General features: G+C 37.3%; 2 protein-coding genes across 6 annotated transcripts in view; one reads left to right on the top strand and one right to left on the bottom strand.

Annotated features, from left to right (window-relative positions):
* Positions 1–24,455, bottom strand: part of GIGYF2 (GRB10 interacting GYF protein 2) — a 147,851-nt gene that overhangs the window by 69,662 nt on the left and 53,734 nt on the right. For 3 of the 4 annotated variants that reach the window (XM_059393728.1, XM_059393727.1, XM_059393729.1), the window contains 3 exons: positions 22,741–22,852; positions 17,278–17,389; positions 16,384–16,424 (listed from right to left, as the gene is read on the bottom strand). In XM_059393728.1, coding sequence (XP_059249711.1) covers positions 16,384–16,424; positions 17,278–17,389; positions 22,741–22,852 — 265 coding nt within the window. The remainder of the gene's footprint in view (positions 1–16,383; positions 16,425–17,277; positions 17,390–22,740; positions 22,853–24,455) is intronic. The other variant, XM_059393730.1, reaches the window with a different exon arrangement.
* KCNJ13 (potassium inwardly rectifying channel subfamily J member 13) lies at positions 1,113–10,224 on the top strand. Of its 2 annotated transcripts, XM_059393731.1 has the most exons (3): positions 1,113–1,216; positions 6,940–7,415; positions 9,213–10,224. In XM_059393731.1, the coding sequence occupies exons 2-3, from the start codon at positions 6,956–6,958 to the stop codon at positions 9,833–9,835; spliced, it is 1,083 nt and encodes a 360-aa protein (XP_059249714.1). In that variant the 5' UTR covers positions 1,113–1,216; positions 6,940–6,955; the 3' UTR covers positions 9,836–10,224. The 2 variants fall into 2 exon arrangements, with proteins under 2 accessions (XP_059249714.1, XP_059249715.1); XM_059393732.1 differs by lacking the exon at positions 1,113–1,216 and having other exon boundaries at positions 6,927–7,415.

Raw genomic sequence — 24,455 nt, 5'->3', positions numbered from 1 at the left:
ATTTTTCTTAATTGTGGGGGAGGGGAAGGAATCTACAAAGGCGGATTTTACCTTCTAAGTAGCATTATATTGGTCTACATTAATAATTTTCCCAGCAGGCCTTCTTCCATGATTTTACTTTGAACAATCACAGCCTTTGTTTCTCAGATCCTCTTACATGTGACATTTGATCAAAGTTTTAAAATCAGCAACTAATGGAGGTGGAGAAAAGTACTGCTCAGTAAAGGCATTACACAAAGCCATCCCATAGCTCATTTCAAGGTTGCTACAAGCTGGATCACAGAAGTTTTCTAGCTGAACACTATTTAGATGTTAAGTTAAATTTTCTGTACCCTGAACACTTCATCTTACTGCACATAACCATATGCTTCTCAGAAAATCATTCCCTAAACGTTACTAAAGCATGCCTTAAGAAAATTCTTCAGCTCCTTCACATATGTGTGTTTTTCAAAGACAAGTGCAAGGTACCAAACAATTTTTATTCTTACTTGAGATCTCTCCACATAGCCTTTAAAAAAAAAAAAAAAAAAAAAAAAAAGCCTGCGTCCTTGCCCCTCCTCCCCAAAATTCAGGTAACTAAATTACATACATTACCAGTTCTAGAATTAGTGGCATTCTAGTGAGGTGGAATATGAAAAGAAAACTAATAAAATCAATTAATTAATTCATGCCTAGAAGTCCTCACCCAAGGAAAATCTTCCCCAAAGAAATGGAGAAAAAATTTTAAAAAGAATAGTAAAGGCAGTATCTCACACTTCAACATGCTATATAAGGAAAGACAGCTGAAAGGAAATCTTGCAGGGAATTTTATCCCTTTGAACTTTCAAATAAACTCTTAAGTAAGATTATGCAAACTTACTAAAGACCGGTCCTGATTAGAGGGAAAAAATGCACCCCTTCTCCAAGTCAGTTCTGGAGGCTTTCTCCAGAATTGTTAAGGTTTGTGTTGGGTAAAGAAAGACTTCCTAACAAACCAGCATTCTTTTCCACATGATCAGAGCTAATTGGCCCCCCTGCAGACTAAGTGACCAATCACATCAGCTTCAGTTGAAACTAGCCCCCACGACATTATAAACAGAGGAATGTGAACTGTAAACCCAGTCCGAGAACTTACAAGCTAGACTTGTAGATTAAAGTTACCTTATCAAAAAACAGACTCCGCAAGTTTCCTCAAGACCTACCTGTGCAAACACAAGCTGACCCAGCAAAAGAACTGGTGAGTACATAAAATAATATTCATTCTTATTTCTTTCCTTAAGGGGAACAGAGAAAGAAATTGAGTGGCAAATAGGGACAGAGCCAGACATCGCCAATAGATTTTTAAAACAAAGATACTACCTCTAGAGTCATACATTAAGATTCTTTATGCTTTTTCCTTAAATTTTGAAAATGGAATTAATAGCCCATCTGAGAGCATTACTAGAAATTTTCCTGTTTTATTAAATGAATACTAATTCCGCATTATAATATGGAAATCAGTAGAAAGGAAGGAAAGACCCTAGAAAAAATACAGTGGCTTTTTTGTTTTTATCCCCCTTCCTTGGCTTTTAAATATATATATATATCTTTCTTTTGGAAGGGATTAAAAAAACCAACATGAGTGTACAAGAACAAATGAGCCCCCCCCAAAATATATTTTTAAGCCATGAAAAGTGATGAATACTTAATTTTAAATGTCTTTTTAAAGCCAGAACTACTACCGAAATTAGTAGATGCTTCTACAAATAAGAAATTAAAATAGAAAAGAATCTCTGAGCTTATATAAGAGAGTTAGAACTCACACTGTTTGCCCCAATTATAGAGGGTAAGAGAGATGATTCTAAGACTCTAAACAGTTTTTACACCAGTTATAAGCAAATACATAGTAATATTGTGATCATTTAACATTTGTATTTATAGCCTATTATCTTAACTGTTTAATACGAACTACAATACCACCTTACAACATGGCAATAGAAAATATGCAATTTTAAGTGCTACAAACCAAATGAGAAAAATGAATCCTAATTTTCACAGCCAATGAAGCAGCCAAACTATCATTTTTATAAAGTATTATTTTTTTCCACCAAAGTCTGTAAATGAGCAAATACTTTACAGCCCACACACAGAGATACAAACAAACCTTCCTAAGCTTCAATTTTATTTTCTACTGGGCTCAGTTTGTGAGAACCATATAAATACAAACCAAAACAAAAACACATTCAACGGATATTTGTACACCTATAAAGATATGAAAATTACTTGGAGAGAAAATCTACACGTATCAGGCAACAATAATGTAATTTTTAAATACCATACAAGCAAATGTAAAACGACATAGGAGAAAAAAGAAAAAATATCATCTAGAAAACCTCTGTCAGTTGAGGGAAATGAAATTTTTAAACTTACAAAGTTTAAAGAGAGCATGTTACTTAATTCCCTTTCATCTCTCTCTTTTTTTAATATAAGAAGGCTGGCCAAGGAGATTGAGTGGCTTGCCCAGCTGACACGGCTATGGAACCAACAGAGCCAGAGCAGGGTCCGCTAGATTTCCCACCTGATGTTCATTTACTAACCCATAATGCTTACATGAATGCAAAAATGAATCCATTAAATGGAGATCAAAATCTTATTCTCTCAACTACTCCACCCCACCACACAACCTAAACAAGATTGGCATGTACATAAAAAGGAGAATGCTTCACTGTTTAGATATTAGCCTTGACATTCCTGTTCACAGGCTTTTCCATGTATTTAGTTAGCTGCAAGAGAAAAAAAGAAATTGTTGAAGCCTATAGTGACTGTTACAAAGCTGTAGGTAACAAGTAATAACCCTCAAAAAGCCCAAATGATAATACTTTTGTTAGCTATAATATATACAGAAAGGCTATCTCCCTGAGTAATGAGTTTTAGAACTTAATAAAGTAGGTTGAAAATCAAGAGTCAAGGAACTTTCCCTCCTCAAAAAAACTACCATGAAACAATCAGCAATTAGTAGCATTCACCAGGACAGTGGTTCCTTAATTGCAGTAAGCGCTAGGGTACAAGGTAAATGATGGGCATTTTCACATAGGCAGGAAGCAACAAACAACAAAGGTGAAACTAATATAATGTTACAAACCAATTTCACCTCAAAAGAAGAAAAAAAAACCGTAAAGGACAGTGCAGTGGTTTACAATCTTTTGAAGGCAGACTATTATCATTCCTTATTATATCCTTATTATATCTTCTTCAAGTGTCAAAATGCATTTTCTTTTATAAAATTAGTATGATACGTTCTAAAAATTACTTTCTCACCTGGCAAAATACAAATTTGGAAATGCTATGTAAGAAGTCTCCTCTCCACATTTTGCTTTAATTTGTACTGGTTTATAATATCCAAAAGATTAGACTATGTAGTAATTGTAGTTGTGCCGATCTTCAAATTTTATGTCTTCTTTAACTGAAAATACATTTCTTATCTACAAATCACAGGTCTAAACCTAAACACTCCTAAAGACCAAATATTCTGTAATGACTCTTAAACAATTAACTAGTCAAATGGAATGTAGTATTATTCACAAAGGCTAACCAGGATCAAAATGTCTATTTTTGAAGCAAAACATTACTGACTCTGAACTCTGGACTTGGTATGGAATTCATTAACACTTACTACCTTTGGGATCCTAGGAAACTCACTATGCTTCAGTTTATCTGTAAAATGGGAAATAAAATGGTACTTACTATTTCAAAAGATAAGGAACATTAATAATAATAAAGCAGCCAAGACTGAAAGGTTACTTTGCACCAGGCATTGCCTATGGGCTTCACATAAGTTAACACAAGTAACTGGTATAATTCCTGCCACATAATAAGTAATACATACTGGCTAATATTTTTAATCATTACTGTCATAAGAATCATGTATGGGGTTAACAATGATTTAAGACAGATACCTGAGATAGTTATGGGGACCAGAAGAACATCTACTAGCAATGCTAAAAACATGGCTGTCAAAGACTATCTTATGAATACAAGGTCAGTCATCTTGGGAAAGATTTTTTCACCAAACTTTCTAAATAGCTTCTTGTAGTAAGAAAATTAACCTGTAAAGTTAGCCAGATGTGGATAATAATACAAATAATCTAAGGCCCCCATCTACCTAGTGTATGTTTCTAATCCTTGGTGACATCATCTAGAAAACGGGACAATAATGTCTATCTTGCTGGGGCACGTGGCTGGCTCAGTCAGTTAGATTTCTGAATCTTGATTTTGGCTCAGGTCATGATCTTAGGATGAGATCTCTCTATTGAGACTCACCTCTGGTGTGGGGCTCTGCAACCATGGCAGGGGAGGGGGTGGGGTCTGCTTGAGGATTCTCTCTCCATCTTCCTTTATCCCTCCCCCCACTCTTCTCCTCTCTCAATAAATATTAAAAAAAAAAAAAAAAACTATCTTGCTGAGATACCAAAGAATTAGAGACAATGCAATATAGAAGGTACCTAGCACAGTGCCTATGAAAATTTTACTATTGCTGTTGTTGTTCACTTTCAAAACAACAGATAAGGTCTCCTAAAACACTTAAAAATCTAACAAAATGAGTCATTAAATAGCTGTGCTGAGAAAAAAAAAAACACAAAAGATAATGACCACTCGTTAGAATAATGAATTATAAAGCATTAATGACTTTATAATATGAAAATAAAATGGTTATTTCTATGGCTACTCTAAATACACTTTAACCATTATCCCAGTGTTCCATGAGTAATACAATCTGAAGAAAATACAAGAGAATGTCTCTAATATCACAATACGTGTTAAATTAGCCTCAGGGGAGGAGGGAAAGTATATACCCAGCTGGCCAATGTCCAATACCAGTATCACAAGAAGGCCCACAGCCCCAAAGTCTCTCTCTAGAATGGGAAGGACTCAGCAAGCCCAAGCAACACGCTCCTCCAAAAGCCTCTAGTCTTTAAGTGCCATTGTCATGCAAAAAGTAAGGAAGGGAATACACAATACTCTCCAGAGCATCTATTTCTGAGGGAAAGCAGCTAGGCAGAGTCAAATGTAAATTCCTAGCACTGGCCTCTGGCAAAAAGAAAGGGAAAGCATAGCTGCATCTTCCATTCTGTTCCTGTGAGGCTCCACATAAAGTCTTAAGACACCTTTGATATAAGCAAGAATCAACACACAGAAAGCATACCTTAGACGACTTCTCAACACACAGAGAAAAGCATACCTACTGTTTTATAGTTCAACTGTTTACAGCTAAAAACTAATTACATTAATTACCTTTTAAAAATTGCCATGGGGCGGTGCCTGGGTGGCTCAGTGGGTTAAGCCTCTGCCTTTGGCTCAGGTCACGATCTCAGGGTCCTGGGATTGAGCCCCGCATCAGGCTCTCTGCTCAGCAGGGAGCCTGCTTCTCCCTCTCTCTCAGCCTACCTCTCTGCCTATTTGTGATCTCTCTGTCAAATAAATAAACTAAATCTTTAAAAAAAAAAAATTGCCATTTGGGGACACCTGGTTGGCTCAGCTGGTTAAGCGACTGCCTTCAGCTCAGGGTCTTGATCCTGGAGTCTTGGGGATCAAGTCCCGTATGGAGCTCCCAGCTCCACGGGGAGTCTGCTTCTCCCTCTGACCTTCTTCCCTCTCACGCTCTCTTCTCACTCTCCCTCTCTTTCTTTCTCAAATAAATAAAATCTTAAACAAACAAATAAACTTGCCATCTGGGGGATGCCTGGGTGGCTCAAGTCATGATCCCAGAGTCCTGGAATCAAGCCACAGATCAGACTCGGGGAGCTTGTTTCTCCCTCTGCCCCTCCCCCCTTCTTGTGTGCACACACACGCATGTGCTCTCTCTCTCGCTCTCTCCAATGAATAAATAAAATCTTTAAAAATGTTTTAAAATTGCCATTTGGTGCCTTAATGGTTATTTTAGTTCATTAAACTTGAAGCTTTTTTTTCTGGCTTACTTACTCTCAAAATTAGTGTTATTGGGACACCTGGGTGGCTCAATCGGTGAAGCATCTACCTTCAAATTAAGTCAGGATCCAAGGCTCCTGGGATCAAGCCCCACATCAGACTCCCTGCTCAGCAGGGAGTCTGCTTGCTTTCTCCCCAATCTGTCCCAGCTTGTGCTCTCTTTCAAATAAATAAATAAAATCTTAAAAACAAAACAAAAACAAAAAACTCGTATTACCTAGGAATCTCCACCTAGAATCTCATATTTTTCCAAGAAAATAATTTTCTCCTCACCCCACAATCTAATCAGAATCTAGAATATTCAGAGGATGGCAATCCATTAGACATGGAAAGAATCCATGAAAATGGCTGCAAAGTGACAAAAACAAAGCCTATTCATAAAACTTTGAAGAGGCTAATTAAAAAGCATACATTAGAACTATGGATCTCTAAAAGTTTAGTCCTGTCATAGGGCAGAGTTCAGCTTCAAAACATCTGCAGGCAGTTTAACACTACATTTTCAAATGATTTCTAGTTATTTACACAGAGGAGTACATACATCTAACTTATTTCTTTTAGTCATGAATTATCCATAATTATTAATTATGAAAAATTGTTATTTACACAAATATGTTTAGTCAAACCAATAAATACTTTATGTCTGGAATTGAGCAAGAAAGAGACAAGGATGTCAAAGAGACACAAACCATAACACCAACCTTCAGTGATTTTGAAATATACTTGGAAATATTAAAATGCCAAACAATATTTTAACAGTCATTCAAGGAAACAGTAACAGACAGCCTAAGGCAAGCCATGATAAGGTAGCAACTGAATGGCTTAGTCAATAAATGCCCCCTTCTGTGAAGAGAAAAGAGAGAGAGCTGTCAGACTGGGAAAGTCTGCCCAGTAGCCAGGGAAGCATTCCAAAGAGAGCAGCAAGTGAATGAGGTCTCAGAATTTATTAGTATTAACTGTAAAACAGTTAAGAGCTTACTAATTTATTCTTGGTTTCAGATAATTACAGTCTGAAATGGATGGCAGTAACTGCAAAGTTATTGCTCCTCTTCTAACTCAGAGCTACCGGAGGATGGTCACCAAGGACGGCCATAGCACACTTCAAATGGATGGTGCTCAAAGAGGTCTTGCATATCTGCGAGATGCTTGGGGAATCCTAATGGACATGCGCTGGCGCTGGATGATGTTGGTCTTTTCTGCTTCTTTTGTTGTTCATTGGCTTGTCTTTGCAGTGCTCTGGTATGTTCTAGCTGAGATGAATGGTGATCTGGAACTAGATCATGATGCCCCACCTGAAAACCACACTATCTGTGTGAAGTACATCACCAGTTTCACAGCTGCATTCTCCTTCTCCCTGGAGACACAACTCACAATTGGTTACGGTACCATGTTCCCCAGTGGTGACTGTCCAAGTGCAATCGCCTTACTTGCCATACAAATGCTCCTAGGCCTCATGCTAGAGGCTTTTATCACAGGTAATTATTTTTGTTCTTTTAAAAAAAAAAAAAATTACAAGTGGTTTGGGAAGGGGATTCAGTTATAAGCAACTGTGCTGTAGAATAATTTAATTTGCATTATTAGCAGGTAATGTCGAAGATTGAAAAAGAAAAGTCTAGGGCCAAATGAGAGGTGACATTATAAGAAACCTGACTTTACACTTAAATTTTACCTGTTGGAACTCCTAAAGAAAAAAAGGACCATTATGACACTAACTTGCAGCAACATCTTACACCAAAAAATATTAACAAGAGGTCTAAAAGGCATTTTTCAGATAAGCTAATTACTTCGTCAAATAAGTGGATAAATATGTTAAATGCATATTTTGACAATCATTTTACCTAACAGAGAAATGTTGATTTTTTTTTTCCCTTTACTGGGTTAGAATATCCTCCTCTGAGTTTATCTGTTCAACATTTATTCTTCATCAGTGATCCCAGAGCACAATAGTCAGCATTATATTTAGAGATCAAGTAAGTATACACATCCTTACTGGAAATATGGTTACAAAGATTATGAAATTTTATTTATAAACCCTGATAACACATTAGACTTTCCTCTAATTAAAGTGTCACTTTTATAAGTGATATATATATAGTTTAAAAATCAAAAAACAAAAAATAAGACCTGACTTTAACACATTACACAATAATATTCTGAAAAAGTTAAGTGACGGGCCAAATGAAGAACAATCTGGAATGAAGTCCAGTGTGCTGCCAATTGGCTCTATAATTTGTAACAAATCACTTAACTTCCCTACAGGAATTCTTAAACTAGGTCAGTCATTAGATAAAAGTTAGAGGATCCATGAAATTAGGAAAAACTTGAATCTTTTTTCACTAGCGCCTAACTGAAAATCGTCATGTCCTTCTACTACAAACAGACAACAACAACAAAAAAATAGTATCAGCAATACTGGTAACTCTGATACAAATAGAAATCACAGATATTTTCATATCCCACTACAGTACTTCAAAAGTATACTATTAAACCCGCCACTATATTTTATTGTTTAGTGCATTAAAAAAGCACATATAGTACTATAATTTTTTAAATGTTCAACTCAATTTCAGTGTATTTTGCTACCTTCATATATGTATGTTATGTTTATGCACTTAAAGCATAACTCTGAGAAGAGGTCCACAGATCTTTCCAGCCTGCCAATAAGATCTGAGGCACTGAAGTAGTTAAGAAATCCTGACCCACAGCTTGGGGGCACACAGAAGATGCACTTTGGAAAAGTACACTGAAATCACCACAGAGCCAGAGCCTTCTAAAATAAAAAGAGGAGGGAAGGTTATGTAAGTTTCAAAGATTAAAAAACTGCTCAAAATGTGTCACGCATTCTACTGTCCCCTCCCTACGCCAAAATCATCCTATTCTCAATCTAATTTTTACTTCAATTTGAAACAATATCATTACAAATGAAATTCATTTATTTTCTGTTACTTTTTTTTAAGTGGGGGCAGAAATGTAATAAATGACCATTCTTACACTTTATAAGAAATGAGAAGACGAAGTTACACTTCTATGTAACAAAATGAATTCTGCTTAACCCTTTTGAAATCACAGCTTTTAAATAAGGATTTATGTACATTGTGAAAAATTCTTCAGGCAAATGAGACTACCCAAATCAATGTGTTCATCAATTCTTGACTCACTTGGAAGGCATGGCATCAAAAAATGTATAACTATTTGATACATCCTTCTCATTCAGAAAAGGTATTCATATTTTAAGTGTTCGTTCTAAAAAAATTCAATGATTTCTAATTTAGGTGCCTTTGTGGCGAAGATTGCCCGGCCAAAAAATCGAGCTTTCTCAATTCGCTTTACAGACTTAGCAGTAGTAGCTCACATAGATGGCAAACCTAATCTAATTTTCCAAGTGGCCAACACTCGACCTAGCCCTCTGACCAGTGTCCGGGTCTCAGCTGTACTCTATCAGGAAAGAGAAAACGGTGAACTCAACCAGACCAGTGTGGACTTCCATCTTGATGGCATCAGTTCTGAGGAATGTCCATTCTTTATCTTTCCACTAACCTACTATCACTCCATTATACCATCAAGTCCTCTGGCTACTCTGCTCCAGCATGAAAGTCCTCCCCACTTCGAATTAGTTGTGTTCCTCTCAGCAATGCAGGAAGGCACTGGAGAAATATGCCAAAGGAGGACGTCCTACCTACCCTCCGAGATCATGTTACATCACTGTTTTGCCTCTCTGTTGACCCGGGGTTCCAAAGGTGAATATCAAATCAAGATGGAGAATTTTGACAAGACTGTTCCTGAACTTCCAACTCCTCTAGTCTCCAAGAGCCCAAACAGGACTGACCTGGACATCCGTATCAACGGACAAAGCATGGACAATTTTCAGATCTCGGAAACAGGACTGACTGAATAAGATGTCTTCATTACACCCTATTTTTTAATGTATTAAATATACGCAGCCAGTTATGCAGCTACTTTTTCTTCATATCTCATGTTTTCTCTTTTTTCAATGCTGATTACATCTCTCCGATTACATCATGGTAATCAAGCCTGTGTCCATAAAAATGGCTGAGCTAACAATACACATTCTGGAAATATAACATTCTACCTTACAAGTTTGTATCTGTGGTTATCTGCTGAAATCAATGCATCTCAACATGACAGATATTTATACAGAAATATTGGTGGATTTATAATAAAGTGGTATGATACCACTAATGAAGGTAAAACAGGACAATTAAGTTTAACACAGCCAAACTCTAAAATCAACCACAAATCTCTCATTTTCATCTGCAAGTTGAAGCAGCAGTCTAGTCTTAAACCTAGCTCCCTGGGTAGAATGATGATTTCACAATATTTAATGAACATCCTTCTAAAACTGTTATTTTTTCAAGACAACAAGATCACTCCTCTGGTTCTTCATACTACAAAACTGGAGTAAGTATTACCCCCTTAATTTTTTGACATCTAAGAACAAAAATTTACACACAAAAAACCCAGCAAAGTATAGATTTATACATAGCTCTAAAAGCATTTCAGCATGATACTCAAACACATGCACATGTTCATGTATTTGTGGTAGAAACTGATCAGATCAAGTAACAGATCCAGCCTGAATGAAACCAATAAGGTGGTATTTTTGTAAGGAGATGCAAAATTCTATCTACTGTAAAGCCACCTTGCATAAAAATCAAATAGTGATTTAAAAATTATAATCAATGATTCATTTGAATGGCTTCTGACCTAAGTAAAAACATTCCCTTCTTACCTATGATCTATACAATGGTATAAAAAAAATGACACCCTAAGTAACTCATAAATGCAAATATATTTAAGTTTCTATAGTTATAAAGGTTTAGTTACATATCAAATAGGAAAAACATCTCCAATAGATAAATCAAAAAATTGGGCAACAAAGTATTTTCAAACCCAAATTCCTGTTTCCAACTTCAAATAGTTTTTTCTACAAACACAAAATGAGTGTTTATTCACCAGTAGGAGGTTGGAATAGATAAACTCTATTATTTCTTACCAAGTCTAATACTCCATGAAAATTATGCTCTCTGTTTCAATTTTTATTTTACATATATTAGATGAACTCTTCCCCTTACCTCCAGTTTAATTTATAACCATTCTCTGCATACTTTTAATTTTGATTAAAAAAAAAAAAAAAAACTGTCCTTAAAGTAAACAAAAACCAAAAAAGCTTACCCTATCAGAATTCAAGTAGATTCATGGCTGCTCTTCTTTTCTGAATTCCCCTTATTCAGGTTTAGTAGGAAAAATGAAAGACTTAACTCTCCCCATTAATAACGATCCAGCCAGGAATCATCCCATAAAATAAACACGAGCCTAGTAAAGGCAATCAGTTGTGAAGAGTAGGACGGAGCAGCAAGTCACATTTTTCTACTCTTTGATGAAAAGGAAAAGAAAATAAAGTACTCTGGAGTGCTCTAAGAGCAATAACAACAAAAAAAATATCAAGGACACAGAAACTTAGTAATTGTAAACTTTTGCTGTTTAAAAACTAGGCATTCTTAAACACTAGTCAGACCAATAGAATTTTTTTCCAACCCAGAACTGTCGTTAACACATACAGACAGCACGAATTCTTATTTCTATAATAAAGGAACCAGATTCATCTAACCTGTAAAAATAAAGTAGTATCAAAGATTTACATGGTATGTTTTTTCCTAAGAGCTGTACATCACTTACACAGATCACAACTCCACTACTTAAGTGAAGCTGCTCAAAGTAACAGAAGGAAGTGAGCAGATCCAGGAAAAGTCTCTCCACAGACCCAGCATGTTCCCCATCCAAGTCACAGAACTCCCAAAGTACACTATGTATATATAAGCTCTGAATCTGAAAATTAGATGTGACTTCTCTACACACACCCAAAACAACTGTGTTGATATACTAATGCTACTTAATAAATGTTTTTCACAAGTAGACAACTAAGAAATGCAATCAAAAACTTCTGTCTAGGTAGTTGAAAGCTTCTGAAAGCACTGTTCATGATTCTTTCACTTACTTCAGAGAATCACAGTTTCTACATTAAGGATTAAGTTTTCTGCTAAGGTATCAGTATCCTTTCAGGAGAAGGGAGTGCAAATGCAAAGAGGGGTAAGTACTGGGAGGTGGGAACAGCAGCTCTAACTCCTGGTTCTCTGGCTCACTAACCTTGGAGCCCAGTGACGCTATCTTGGACACATGACTAGGAAGACCACGTTGGAATTAACTTTACAAGTGCTTTAGGAGGGCGCCTGGGTGGCTCAGTGGGTTAAGCCTCTAACTTCATCTCAGGTCATGATCTCAGGGTCCTGGGATTGAGTCCCTCATCAGGCTCTCTGCTCAGCAGGGAGTCGGCTTCCTTCTCTCTCTCTCTGCCTGCCTCTCTACCTACATGGGATCTCTCTCTCTCTCTCGATCTCTCTGTCAGATAAATAAATAAAATCTTAAAAAAAAGAAAAGAAAAAAGAAAAGATGCTCAGGAAACCAATACAGATAGCATGACAATCCCAACAAACTAGACAAGTAATTACTAAAAATCATAAGGCCTAGATCTATGCACGTATAAGCCTATAATACCTACTGCTAACAGCAGTCTTATAACCAAAAGCTGCTATGTCTACTTTAAAGAATTTCACACACATGGGGCACCTGGGTGGCTCAGTGGGTTAGGCCGCTGCCTTCGGCTCAGGTCATGATCTCAGGGTCCTGGGATCGAGCCCCGCATCAGGCTCTCTGCTCAGCAGGGAGCCTGCTTCCTCCTCTCTCTCTCTCTCTGCCTGCCTCTCTGCCTACTTGTGATCTCTGTCAAATAAATAAAAAAATAAAATCTTTAAAAAAATAAAAAATAAAGAATTTCACACCAAAATGCACTAATTGGTATCACATTGGGCTGAACCTAATGGTATCAACTAGATCAATTTTTATTTCTTAATGATCTTCCAATTTCACCCTCACAAAATCATACTACAAGATTATTACCAGAACTGATCTCTCCCTCCCCAGCCATCAATTCCTACTGAATAGCAATTATAATTCTAAGGTTAGAGGCCTTCTCCACCTCCACATTTCTCCCTTACTGTGTTCACAGAAAATATTCAGGATTCTTGCCCAGATGTCTGTAAACACACCCATTTCTCTCCAAATAAAAAGTAAATATATGATATGAACCATCTCTAATTTTAAAATCAACAAAGTCATTCTGGAAACTTTGGTATTCTGGAACATTTAATACTTAAATTATCTTAATTTGATGTCATAGCACATCTCACAACTGACCAAATATATCACCCTGTCCCAACCAAATTACTTTAGTACTGCCGTTCTTGAAGAGTGCACAATACAATTATGAGATTTCTTTAATCTACAAATATTTTCAACAAAAGAGGATTACTTGTAAAAAGAAAGCCTCAGAATTATCAGCATAGTTAATACAACTTGAAGTGAGCATCTTGTCAAGAAACATTCAATAAAATCCACTATGATTTATTTGAATATATGTATGTGAAACTTGCCCTGATATTTTAGTAAGAAAAACTTTCCTTATATTCTTAACCACTTCACATCAACTTGGCTTTATGGAACTCATCTTTTAAAAGATATACCTACAGAGGCAAAGGGAAAAAACCCTGTATTTTTAAGAGTGGTTGGGGAAATAACCCAAACTGAATATAGTTAAAATAACGATGAAAAAGGAACTTTACACTCTATCCAAACCACCAAAGTATGACAATGTGTCAAACAGTTAAAATCAAGCTATTGTCTTAACAGGGAAAACACTGCTTTCCCAGGCAACCCAAGTCATTTTCAGACAACTCTATCAGGCCTTAAGATTGTGTCAAGTTTCTGCCTCCTTAAACCTGCCCTTTATATTCATACAGATCAAGTTCAATTCCTCTTTTATGACTGTTAAGTAAATATTTGCAGAGAGTAACCCTAAAAACCCTCCTCCCCAATCCGTCCTGCCCATATTCTTGTCTGCTATGTAAACAGCTCCCCTTTCCCTCATGCATCCCCCATCACAGGAGGTCAAATGTGCCAAACATCCTACTCCAACATATGGATCCCTTCCAGGTGTGGCCCCAGTACTGCACACAATACTTAAGCTGTCCTGTGTCAACATAAAAGACAGCGGGCGTCCCTAGCGCCTGCCTCATGAGGACACTTTAGTCCTAGTAAATGCTGCGCTCGGCACCATCCTGCTGCTGGTTTAACACTGAGCCCGTAGTCAGCTGAGAAGGCTGTGCCTTTCGCCAGCAGAATGCTATGACACCATTACTCCATATCTTCATTTCTAGAGTTTATGCTAGAACTGCTTGCCATTTTCTGCTGTTGAACTTCCATTTGTTTTTGTTTTTGTTTTTTTTAAAGATTTTATTTATTTATTTGACAGACGGAGATCACAAGTACACAGAGAGGCAGGCAGAGAAAGAGAGGAAAGGAAGCAGGCTCCGCGCTGAGCAGAGAGCCTGATGCGATGCTCGATCTCAGGACCCTGGGACCATGACCCGAGCCGAAGGCAAAGGCTTTAACCCACTGAGCCACCCAGGCACCCCTAAACTTCCATTTGATTAGATCTGATCTCTTGTTCCATCTTAATTCTGATCTCAAGTGCTACTTGTGCCACTCTACAGCTAACCCTCTAAATACCGAATGATTTGAAAATCTGATCACACACCAACACTGTCATCTAAAGAAAAGGAATATTTATATAACACCTAGCACAAGGCCTATCACAGGAATAGGAATTCAGTAACTGTTGAACAAATAAAGAGGAGTCCATACACTCTTACTTAATCCTAAAAATTCTGTAAGGCATTCTACCTCCATTCATTATGAGACTACTAAATATCTGAGAACTTAGATTACTGGTGATCTTCTGACCTGAAACCCTATATTCTTTAAATTACCCCTCATTATCTCTCCTATTCACTGGCAAAAGTACTGTATCAGACATGGATGGGAGCAGAAGTACTAAAAACTGTCCCAAAATAATATTTATCCAATAGTCTACAATACAAGTAAAGCCATTCAACTAATAGTAAGTTATCTACCCAGACTTCTAAATTTCGTGCTATGCTCAATATAAATACAACTGACCATTCCCGATGTCAGGTTAATGAGAAATTTAAACTACTGATCTGCTAAAATGAATGTGATATGAAAGCAGTGATGCAAATTTGACTGTTTTAATTACTAGTGTTAAAAAAATTCACAAATCACCCTGTGATATTTACATACTTAACACATTTTTGAGAAATGTTTATTCTTGTCAGATATAATCATGCTGTGGACAACTTTTCTGGTACTTCTGGGAATTTGGAACTTGCATGTGGTTTTTATAACTCCAACATTACTGTGAATCAGCATTTTTTTCCTCTCAGACATTAACACCTACTGGCAGTTTGGAAGGTAGTACCTTTAATCAGTCAGAAAGCCCATCTTAACCTTTAGATTCTTTAATTCTTTTTTTTTTTTTATTTTTTATTTAACAGATGGAGACCACAAGTAGGGGAGAGACAGGCAGAGAGAGGGGGAAGCAGGCTCCCCACTCAGCCGAGAGCCCGATGTGGGGCTCGATCCCAGGACCCTGGGACCATGACCTGAGCCGAAGGCAGAGGCTTTAACCCACCGAGCCACCCAGGCGCCCCAGATTCTTTAACATAAACCACAATCACTGAAATCATGTTCTCTTACTATGCATCTTTTAAGTCAGTGGCTACCTTAACTATAATTTATTTTGACTGCTCTCATCTCAAAACAAGAAAAAAAAAGACAAAAAGATTATACGTCAAAAAAAAAAAAAAATCAGATGAATAAAAAACGAAAGTAACTGGGATGCCTAGGTGGCTCAGTCGGTTGAGCCTCTGCCTTCAGCTCAGGTCATGATCCCAGGGTGTTGGGATCACATCCCACACTGGGCTCCTTGCTCAGGAGGGAGCCTGGTTCTCCCTTTGCTTACTGTTCCCCCTACTTGTGCTCTCTCTATCTCTGACAAATAAGTATAATCTTAAAACAAAAACAAAAACAAAAAAGAAAACACTAGAGTAAGAATTATTCATGCTCCCTGATACAAAAACAAGCCTTCTAGCATTTTCCTTCTTTCTTCTCACCCCATGAGATGTATCTACATTGGAAAAAAGGAGTTAAGAGACTGAATTTCAGTTCACCAGACAGTCTTAATAGAGAATATATGCCTCACAAAGAACACACAAACTTAAAAAGTTAAACCATGTAAATCCTAATGGTTATGTTCATTACCCCTGGTTTCATACAGAAGAGCCCTTAAATAACCATGGAAGTACAAATGCAAGTGATGCTACAACCCCATCTACTGGAGAGATGCAGGTAATGGAGTCAATTTTCAATAAATTTATCTTTGAGCCTTGTTACCAACTATTATCAATGAAATCCAGATAAAAATACTTCAAAACAGTAAGCAAGCCTTACCTACATCTTTTCGTCCTGGTTTTTCAAAACGTCTGTCACCTCTAGAAAAGATAAAATAAGTTTTCAAACAAGACTTGAGAGTAATATATAGATTTCCCATCTATGACACCCACTGCCCTATCTTGGTCCAATAGCATTGCTTTCTTTTCCAAATTATAGAACAAATGCATGGTTACTGCCTAACATTTGGAAAATACAGAAGAGCACAAAGATGAAAACAGAAATATCCACTATCTCACTTACCAAAAGCTAGATTCTATTGACCCAGAATTGTTCTTTTTATAGAGATTTTTTTAGATACATGATTTATTTTAGATACACGCTATACATAGTTTCATATACTGCTTTAAAAATATATTTCCCTACATCATTAAATATTTTCAAAATCATCCTAACTTTAATGATTACATAAGTATTCCACTGTGTGGATGTACCATCATTTAAGAAACCACACTGATATTAAGCTGTCTGGCTTGTTTAGAACTACATTATAAACATCATCACAGTAGACATCTTTGTACACATAACTTTGTGCAACTGCCCTCTCTCATCCAACAGACATCACATAAAGTCATAAAGAACAGAGACGATGCTTTGACTAACAGCAACAAACAATAAAATGTCAATTTTCAATGCCTCCAACTGAATGCTAAGCAAACAGCAAATCTGATTAGCTATGAAATATCCATGCTGGCACTAACAAATGAACCTATTTATCTAGAATGTTTCTTCCTTTAAATAAGGATCATTTATATAGCTTGATACTCAATTAACAGCATTTTTTAAATGAAACTGTGTAACTATACACAGAAGTACCTCCTCTGTAGAAAGCAGAAAAACATGTTTTTTTACACCAAAGAAACCTTTATACCAAGATCTGGATCTTTTAGTTACCTTTCCTCCCAGCTCTGTGACCTATGCATTTCCCTGCCACCTCCTCGACCAAACACACCCTCTACTTCATCAAAGCTTCTTTGGTAGAAACCACATTCACCTCTGCCTCTGCCTGAAAATAAGAAAACAGAAAAAATGATACTCAGATGTCAACTTTGGAACATATTCAACACCAAAGATTAATCTCTGAAGTTCTGTCGCTACACAAAGAGAAGATCTATATTTAAACATTTAGCAAGGCCTGATGGATCTTTACCTGAGAAACCAATAATGGCACCGAAGAGGCTACACCACAGGAGGTTTAGAGAAACAAGTTAGAAAGGGATATAAGAGTCCCAGTCCCAGGCCTGAACAAGAAACAGTATCAACGTTCAGTTCTTTGACATAAAAGTTCAACAGTAAAATTCTAAAAAGATCAATAAACTATTACTACAAATTGGATATTTATTGGATTGTTTTCAACAAAACTGAAAGATTTAGAGAGCTTGCAAAGACAGCTGATAAAGTATAAAAGCCAAGCATAAATGTTAAAATAATTTATCTAACTCCACAGAAAAGCTAATTTCATAGGGTTTGTTACTTTGTGAACTAACCCATAAAGGATATTCCACAGCAACAAAGGCAATCTTTTCCCCTCTGCTCAAATCTTCAAATAGGAAAAGTTATCAGGATCAAATATGAACCAGAGGGCTGGTGAGAATGTGCCAAATGCAGGGAGGTACTGAGAGGCTCTAGGTGTTCAAGGATAAACTGGCTTTTACTGAAGGCAATGTGGTTAGATCTATCAAAAATTGACTCAACAATTCTAACTACAACTTATCCTAACAGAAATACACAAATATGCAAATAAATATATATTAAGGAGTTTGTTGCAATGTAAAACACCAGAAACGACCTAATCAGTAAATTAATTCTGATAAAATAATTTGGGAGAACACTATGAGGCCACAGAGGATAAAATGCTGACATTGAAAGAAATCTACAACGGTCCTGTTGAATGACAAAAGCATGCCAAAGACCAATACTTAAATAAATAACTCCACTTAGGGCGCCTGATTGGCTCAGTGGGTTGAAGTCTCTGCCTTCGGCACAGGTCATGGTCTCAGGGTCCTGGGATCGAGCCCCGCATCGGGCTCTCTGCTCAGCGGGGAACCTGCTTCCTCCTCTCTCTCTGCCTACTTCTCTGACTACTTGTAATCTCTATCAAATAAATAAAATAAAATCTTTAAAAATAAATAAATAAATAACTCCACTTATACAAATGATAGAGCTGCAGTTAGAGTCTGGAAGAATGTACATTCAATTGCTGATCTGGGGACAGAAAGCAAATATGAACTTTTAGCTTTATACTTTCTGTGCAATGTGAGGTTTTCTCAGCTAAAATGCACATCTATATTCAACACACAGGTCAGAAAACTGGGAAAGGGTGGGGAGTCCAGGGCTGTACTTAGATGAAATCTTAGCCATCATCCATAGCGTGACTTCTTTAACAGTATAAACCCACCCAAAGAAAAATGATGATGGGGGCACCTGGGTGGCTCAGTCTTTAATCGTCTGCCTTCGGCTCAGGTCACGATCCCAGGGTCCTGGGATCGAGCCCCGCATTGGGCTTCCTACTTAGTGGGAAGCCTTCTTCTCCCTCTCCCACTCCCCCTGCTTGTGGTTCCCCCTCTCGCTGTGTCTCTCTCCATCAAACAAGTAAATAAAATCTTTTAAAAAAAGAAGAAAAATGAGGACAAATCTTGAACAAAAGCATGAATGCATTCCAAAGCTAAAAACAACTGAGTTAAATAATTATTGCAAATATCCAGCAGGATTTCTATTTCTTCCTTAAAGTTTATCAAAACCTCAGAATATAGTTGTACCTTATACAACCTTATTATGAAACACACACAATTGTATCTGGGTAATCTTAGGAACAATGGGCACCCTTTTAACTAATCCAGATAATCCAATTCGTCATCTATAAAATGGAAGTGAGGACTAGGCTTGACCTATAATAATCTTAAAGTTATCTTCCAGTTTTGTCAATCTAAATATACATCAACTTAAGGTTAACTCCCAGTTCCAATACCTCTCTCCTTAGGATATGTATACATTTTATCTAAAATCCTGAAACAGGGGCGCCTGGATGGCTCAGTGGGTTAAGCATCTGCCTTCAGCTCAGGTCATGATCCCAGGGTCCTGGGATCAAGCCCTGCATAGGGCTCTCTGCTCAGCAGGGAGCCTGCCTCCCCCCCCTCTCTCTGCCTGCCTCTCTGCCTACTTGTGATCTCTGTTTGTCAAATAAATAAATAAAATCTTAAAAAAAATAATAAATAAAAATAAAATCCTGAAACAGTACAACACAAACATAACACTGTGGTGAATTCCCACAATGATGATTTTTTAAGGGTGAAAGTCCCCTCTTCTAAAGAGAACAACTTTCTCAGGTAAACGATTAAGTACATGACATCCTGAAAACAAGTTTTATTTTGGAAATATGAATAGAAAAAACAGCCTTCAGGTTGCCAGAAAAACAAGCAAACCACAGACAAAATATTTTCTGCCAGTTTTAACTAGCATTGGTACTGGTCCTCAAGGTATCAGACTAAAGTTTTATGAGTGGGCACACAAAAATAATCAGATTCTAGAGCTCTCCAGTTTGTACAACATAAAGAACAATCTCCAAAGTACAAGGACCAAAATCATCTATAAATAAAGTTCTTATAAAGAAAAAGCAAGTATACATAACATGATGAATCTTTCACACAGCTAAGTATTTAAAGAACTGCCCTATTGTCTAAGATTTCATCAGATTACTTTGGGAGAATAAAATATACTTCCTCTAAAAATACACACACACAGACACACACACACACACCCCACTTCATTTTAATGCTGATGAAAACAAGTGGCTGACAACTATGTAGATTTGCTGTATTATTAAACATCTTAACCAGATAAAATACAAAGATGACAACTTTGTTTCCTCGCTCATTTGTTTGTTTAAATTTTAGTAGTTCATGGTATTTAGAAGTCTAGAAGTCTGAATTTTCACATCAAAGTTCCTCAAGTTAAAAAGAGCCAAAATAATCATCTAATTTTAGCTCTGCCCATTCTAAACAAAGCCATAATAATCATTACTTAGCCAACAAATTAAAATAAAGTACTAAGTGAAAAAAAAACAAAACCAGATAATGGTCTTATGCAATCATTAGAAAAAGAAATCACAGTTCGGACAATAGTATAGAACTGTTTTTCCCTAGGTGCGCCTGGGTGGCTCAGTGGGTTAAGCCTCTGCCTTCGGCTCAGGTCATGATCTCAGGGTCCTGGGATGAAGCCCCACATCCGGCTCTCTACTCACCCTGCTTCCCCCTCTCTCTATGCCTGCCTCTGCCTACTTGTGATCTCTCTGTCAAATAAATAAATAAAATCTTTTTTAAAAAACTGTTTTTCCCAAAGTCAGTTCATTCATTCAGCTAGTTTCATGCCATGTGTTCACATCAATGTCAATTAAGTCACTACTTTTGTCACAGTATCTATCTTGCACATGCCCTGTTTAAATTCTGATTGCAGGATAATATGTGATAGCCCCCTACATCAAAGAAATCATAAAACAGGAGGAAATTTATCAATCTTTGTTTCTCAACACAGAACTTTTTAAAGACTGTTTGGATAGAGTGGTTAGTATTTGCAGCACACAAAGTTGGTGATGCCTTGAAGTACATAGAACAGCTGGCTTGGGTGCCTGTAGCCCTGTTTGTTAAGTAAGTAACTGCCTTCGAATCAGGTCATGATCCCGGAGTCCCGGGAGCCTGCTCCACATGGAGTCTGCTTCTCTCTCTGACCTTCTCCCCTCTCATGCTCTCTCTCAAATAAATAAAATCTTTAAAAAAATTTTTTCTTTAAATATATAGGACCAAAAACAAAAACAAAAAACAGCAGGTTTGTGGGGCACACTTCTTGAGTTATCATCTCAGTAGGACTAAAGACCTAAAGACCTTAAGAGGCAAAACTGCTTAAGTGTGACCTCTCTTTCTGCTGCCAGCCCACCATAGAAAGTAGCAGGCCAGAGCCATCTCCAAAACACCACCGCACCACCAAGATGCAGATCTCAGAAGAATTCTGGACCAATGGAACCTAACTACATGTGGAAATCTGCACGTAGAGCTTCTGAAGTACACACATGTCTAAATCTCACCACCCCGTATTATGTTGCAGAGGTATTTTCTAACAACTCTTTAGGCTAAAAACTGGTGTTCTAGAGACTGACAAATTCAGAAAGAAAAACCATGACACCTTGGTAATAGTACCTGGCCTACAGGTGCAGAACTTTAGTTAGCCTCTTCATTATTCACCACACCTGCAATCCCACATTCTGAACAGATGACTGAAAGCAAACTCTTCACAGGAATGCATAATCTCATATAGTCTCTGTAAAGATTAGATGTAAATGACTCTATTCATAAGGCATAAATTTAAGAAAAAAGAATTTAGAGGGGTGCCTGGGTGGCTCAGTCTCTGAATATCTGCCTTCAGTTCAGGTCATGATCCCGGAGTCCTGGGATCAAGCCCTGTACTAGCTCCCACAAAGCTCCCTCTCCAACTACATCCCCCCCCCCCCACCCTGCCGCCACTGGTGTTCTCTCTCTCTTTATTTTGTCAAATAAATAAAATCTTAAAAAAAATAATTTAAATATTCCACACTCTTGATCATGTCAATCTAGGTGGTATGGTATGTAGAGACAATGGCATCTAATTTTGTAGATACCCAATTTTTCCACTTCTAAAGCACCTCTTCAAAAACTTAACAGGATACGTTTAGGCTACTGCTATGACTTAACCACCTTAAGAGAGAAATGCTAAATATTTATATTACAAACATCTTTATGTTACAGAAAATCAGTGAACACAAAACACAACAGACAGCAAAAAAAAAAAAAAAAACAAAACCCAAGTAATATCAAAATAATAATTCTTCTGAGATATATCTATAAAACCATAGGTTAAATAAGTGACTGCTTATTATTTCTGCTCTACCTCTAAAACAGCCCAAGTACTGATGAGGCAGCTTTTCCTAAAGCCTCCCTTCTGGCTGGGGATACTCCTGGCACACCACCTTATACAGAAATCTTGTGTCCTAGAGGCCTACAGGGACTTCAGTGCCTAACCAGCAGCCAAGACACTTCTGGGAGCTATGGTAAAGTGCAAGGTTCCCTGGGCATGAGGAATACGGATAAAGTTCTGCCAAAGTTAACTAGGACCATCTCAAATCCTTCACACTCAAGAATTACCCTTCTCTGCTCCAAATCAGGGGTTGTGGAACAGATACCCTGAAAAATGGTTCAGAAAACAAATGTTCAGGACACTTAGCATACAGTTAATGTCAAAGAACAGTTTTTTAAAAATCAAGTATTAAAATATGTTTAAAGTGACTTCTCTCTCCCTCTGTTATCACGTTTTCCACATGAATAAGCTCACCTCGCCCTCTTGAAGAACTTCGACCTCTAGGAGCCCCCACCACTGTTCCTCCTCCTCCTCGTCCTGTCAATCGCAGGACAGCAGCACTATTTACAGACATGGAAAAGTTTCTCTGCCAAAAAAAAAAGAAGAAAGAAAAGAAAAAAGAAAAAATGGATGAAACAGATCAAACCATATGTTGCTCTTCCCCGTCTCCCATTCAACTATAAAATGGCATCTCATTAAATACAAGCAATGGGAAACCGTAACTACACCACATCCTAAGATGATCCAAAACCTGATTTTACCTGTAAATCTCAAATTAACATTTCAGATCAACAAACACAAACCACCAATGCATTGTACTATACTAGATTCTGTGAGGAAATACTAAATAATCTCTAATGTATCCAGAAACAAATGGGGTAAATATGCACTGTAATAGAGAAAACTTTTAGTAAAAGAAATCCGGTTTGAAAGGATTCTTTAACTAGTGAAAGGTATAAACAAGAGATGATCACAAGAAATATGAATCAAGAGTAGCATGGTAAGGAGAAAAATCATCATTTTTGCCTTATTCTGCTCACTAACATGAATTAGCAACTCCAAGTAGTATTTAACAGAACGACAAGAATCATAAATAAATAAGTGCCAAATAAGAATCTACATAAATAAGATCAACCATCTTAACGGAGTGGGGGAAAGGAATGCTTGAAAAAAATGAACAAAACCCTATTCTCTCAGTCATAAGCCTGAACTTGCATCCAGAGCCAATCTGGATAGGGCCAAATGCAGTAAGATAGTAGTGAGTGGGAAACCTTCAAATATGACCAGGAAGACACAAGAATACAGGAAGCCCGGGAGCTAAAAATGTCTAGTTGACACTTCTGGATAAATGGAATACAAAGGTCTTGGGAAAAGAAGAGTAAGAAGTGATTTTTAAAATCTTAAATATGGGGTGCCTGGGTGGCTCAGTGGGTTAAGCCGCTGCCTTCAGCTCAGGTCATGATCTCAGGGTCCTGGGATCGAGGCCCGCATCGGGCTCTCTGCTCAGCAGGGAGCCTGCTTCCCTCTCTCTCTCTCTCTGCCTGCCTCTCCATCTACTTGTGATTTCTCTCTGTCAAATAAATAAATAAAATCTTAAAAAAAAAAAATAAAAAAAATAAAATCTTAAATATGATTTATAAAAATATAAAAACCCTAGCTATTTGAAGGAAAAATCTGCAGTAGCATTTTTAAACTCAGAGAATGTTGGAATATATGCTTATTTTAATACTTTCTGTACCCTTAGAATCTCACAGACATTTGTGTAAAAATGCAGAGCTGTGGTACATGAAGAAAATTCAACTTGTGCATGGCTGCAGCTAAGGATCCTCGTTGCAGAGGGGCAAGAAGCGAGGCTTAAAAGTTGGATAGAGGGCGCCTGGGTGGCTCAGTGGGTTAAGCCGCTGCCTTCAGCTCAGGTCATGATCTCAGAGTCCTGGGATCGAGTCCCGCATCGGGCTCTCTGCTCAGCGGAGAGCCTGCTTCCCTCTATCTCTCTCTGCCTGCCTCTCCATCTACTTGTGATTTCTCTCTGTCAAATAAATAAATAAAATCTTTAAAAAAAAAAAAAAAAAGTTGGATAGAAAAGCAGCAGGGTGGCTCAGATAGTTAAGCATCCAATTCTTGATTTCAGCGCATGTCATGATCTCAGGGTCATAAGCAAGACTATAAAGTCCCAAAATCTAGATTGA

This window comes from Mustela nigripes, chromosome 3 (assembly GCF_022355385.1).
Source record: "Mustela nigripes isolate SB6536 chromosome 3, MUSNIG.SB6536, whole genome shotgun sequence".
Lineage (NCBI taxonomy): Eukaryota > Metazoa > Chordata > Mammalia > Carnivora > Mustelidae > Mustela > Mustela nigripes.
This window is presented reverse-complemented; position numbering and strand designations above follow the sequence as displayed.

Bases quoted from the DNA above. Each gene is read 5' to 3' on its own strand.
- KCNJ13 (XM_059393731.1), top strand. From the start codon at position 6,956: ATGGATGGCAGTAACTGCAAAGTTATTGCTCCTCTTCTAACTCAGAGC. The intron at 7,416-9,212 runs GTAATTATTTTT...TTTCTAATTTAG, and splicing joins GCTAGAGGCTTTTATCACAG to GTGCCTTTGTGGCGAAGATT.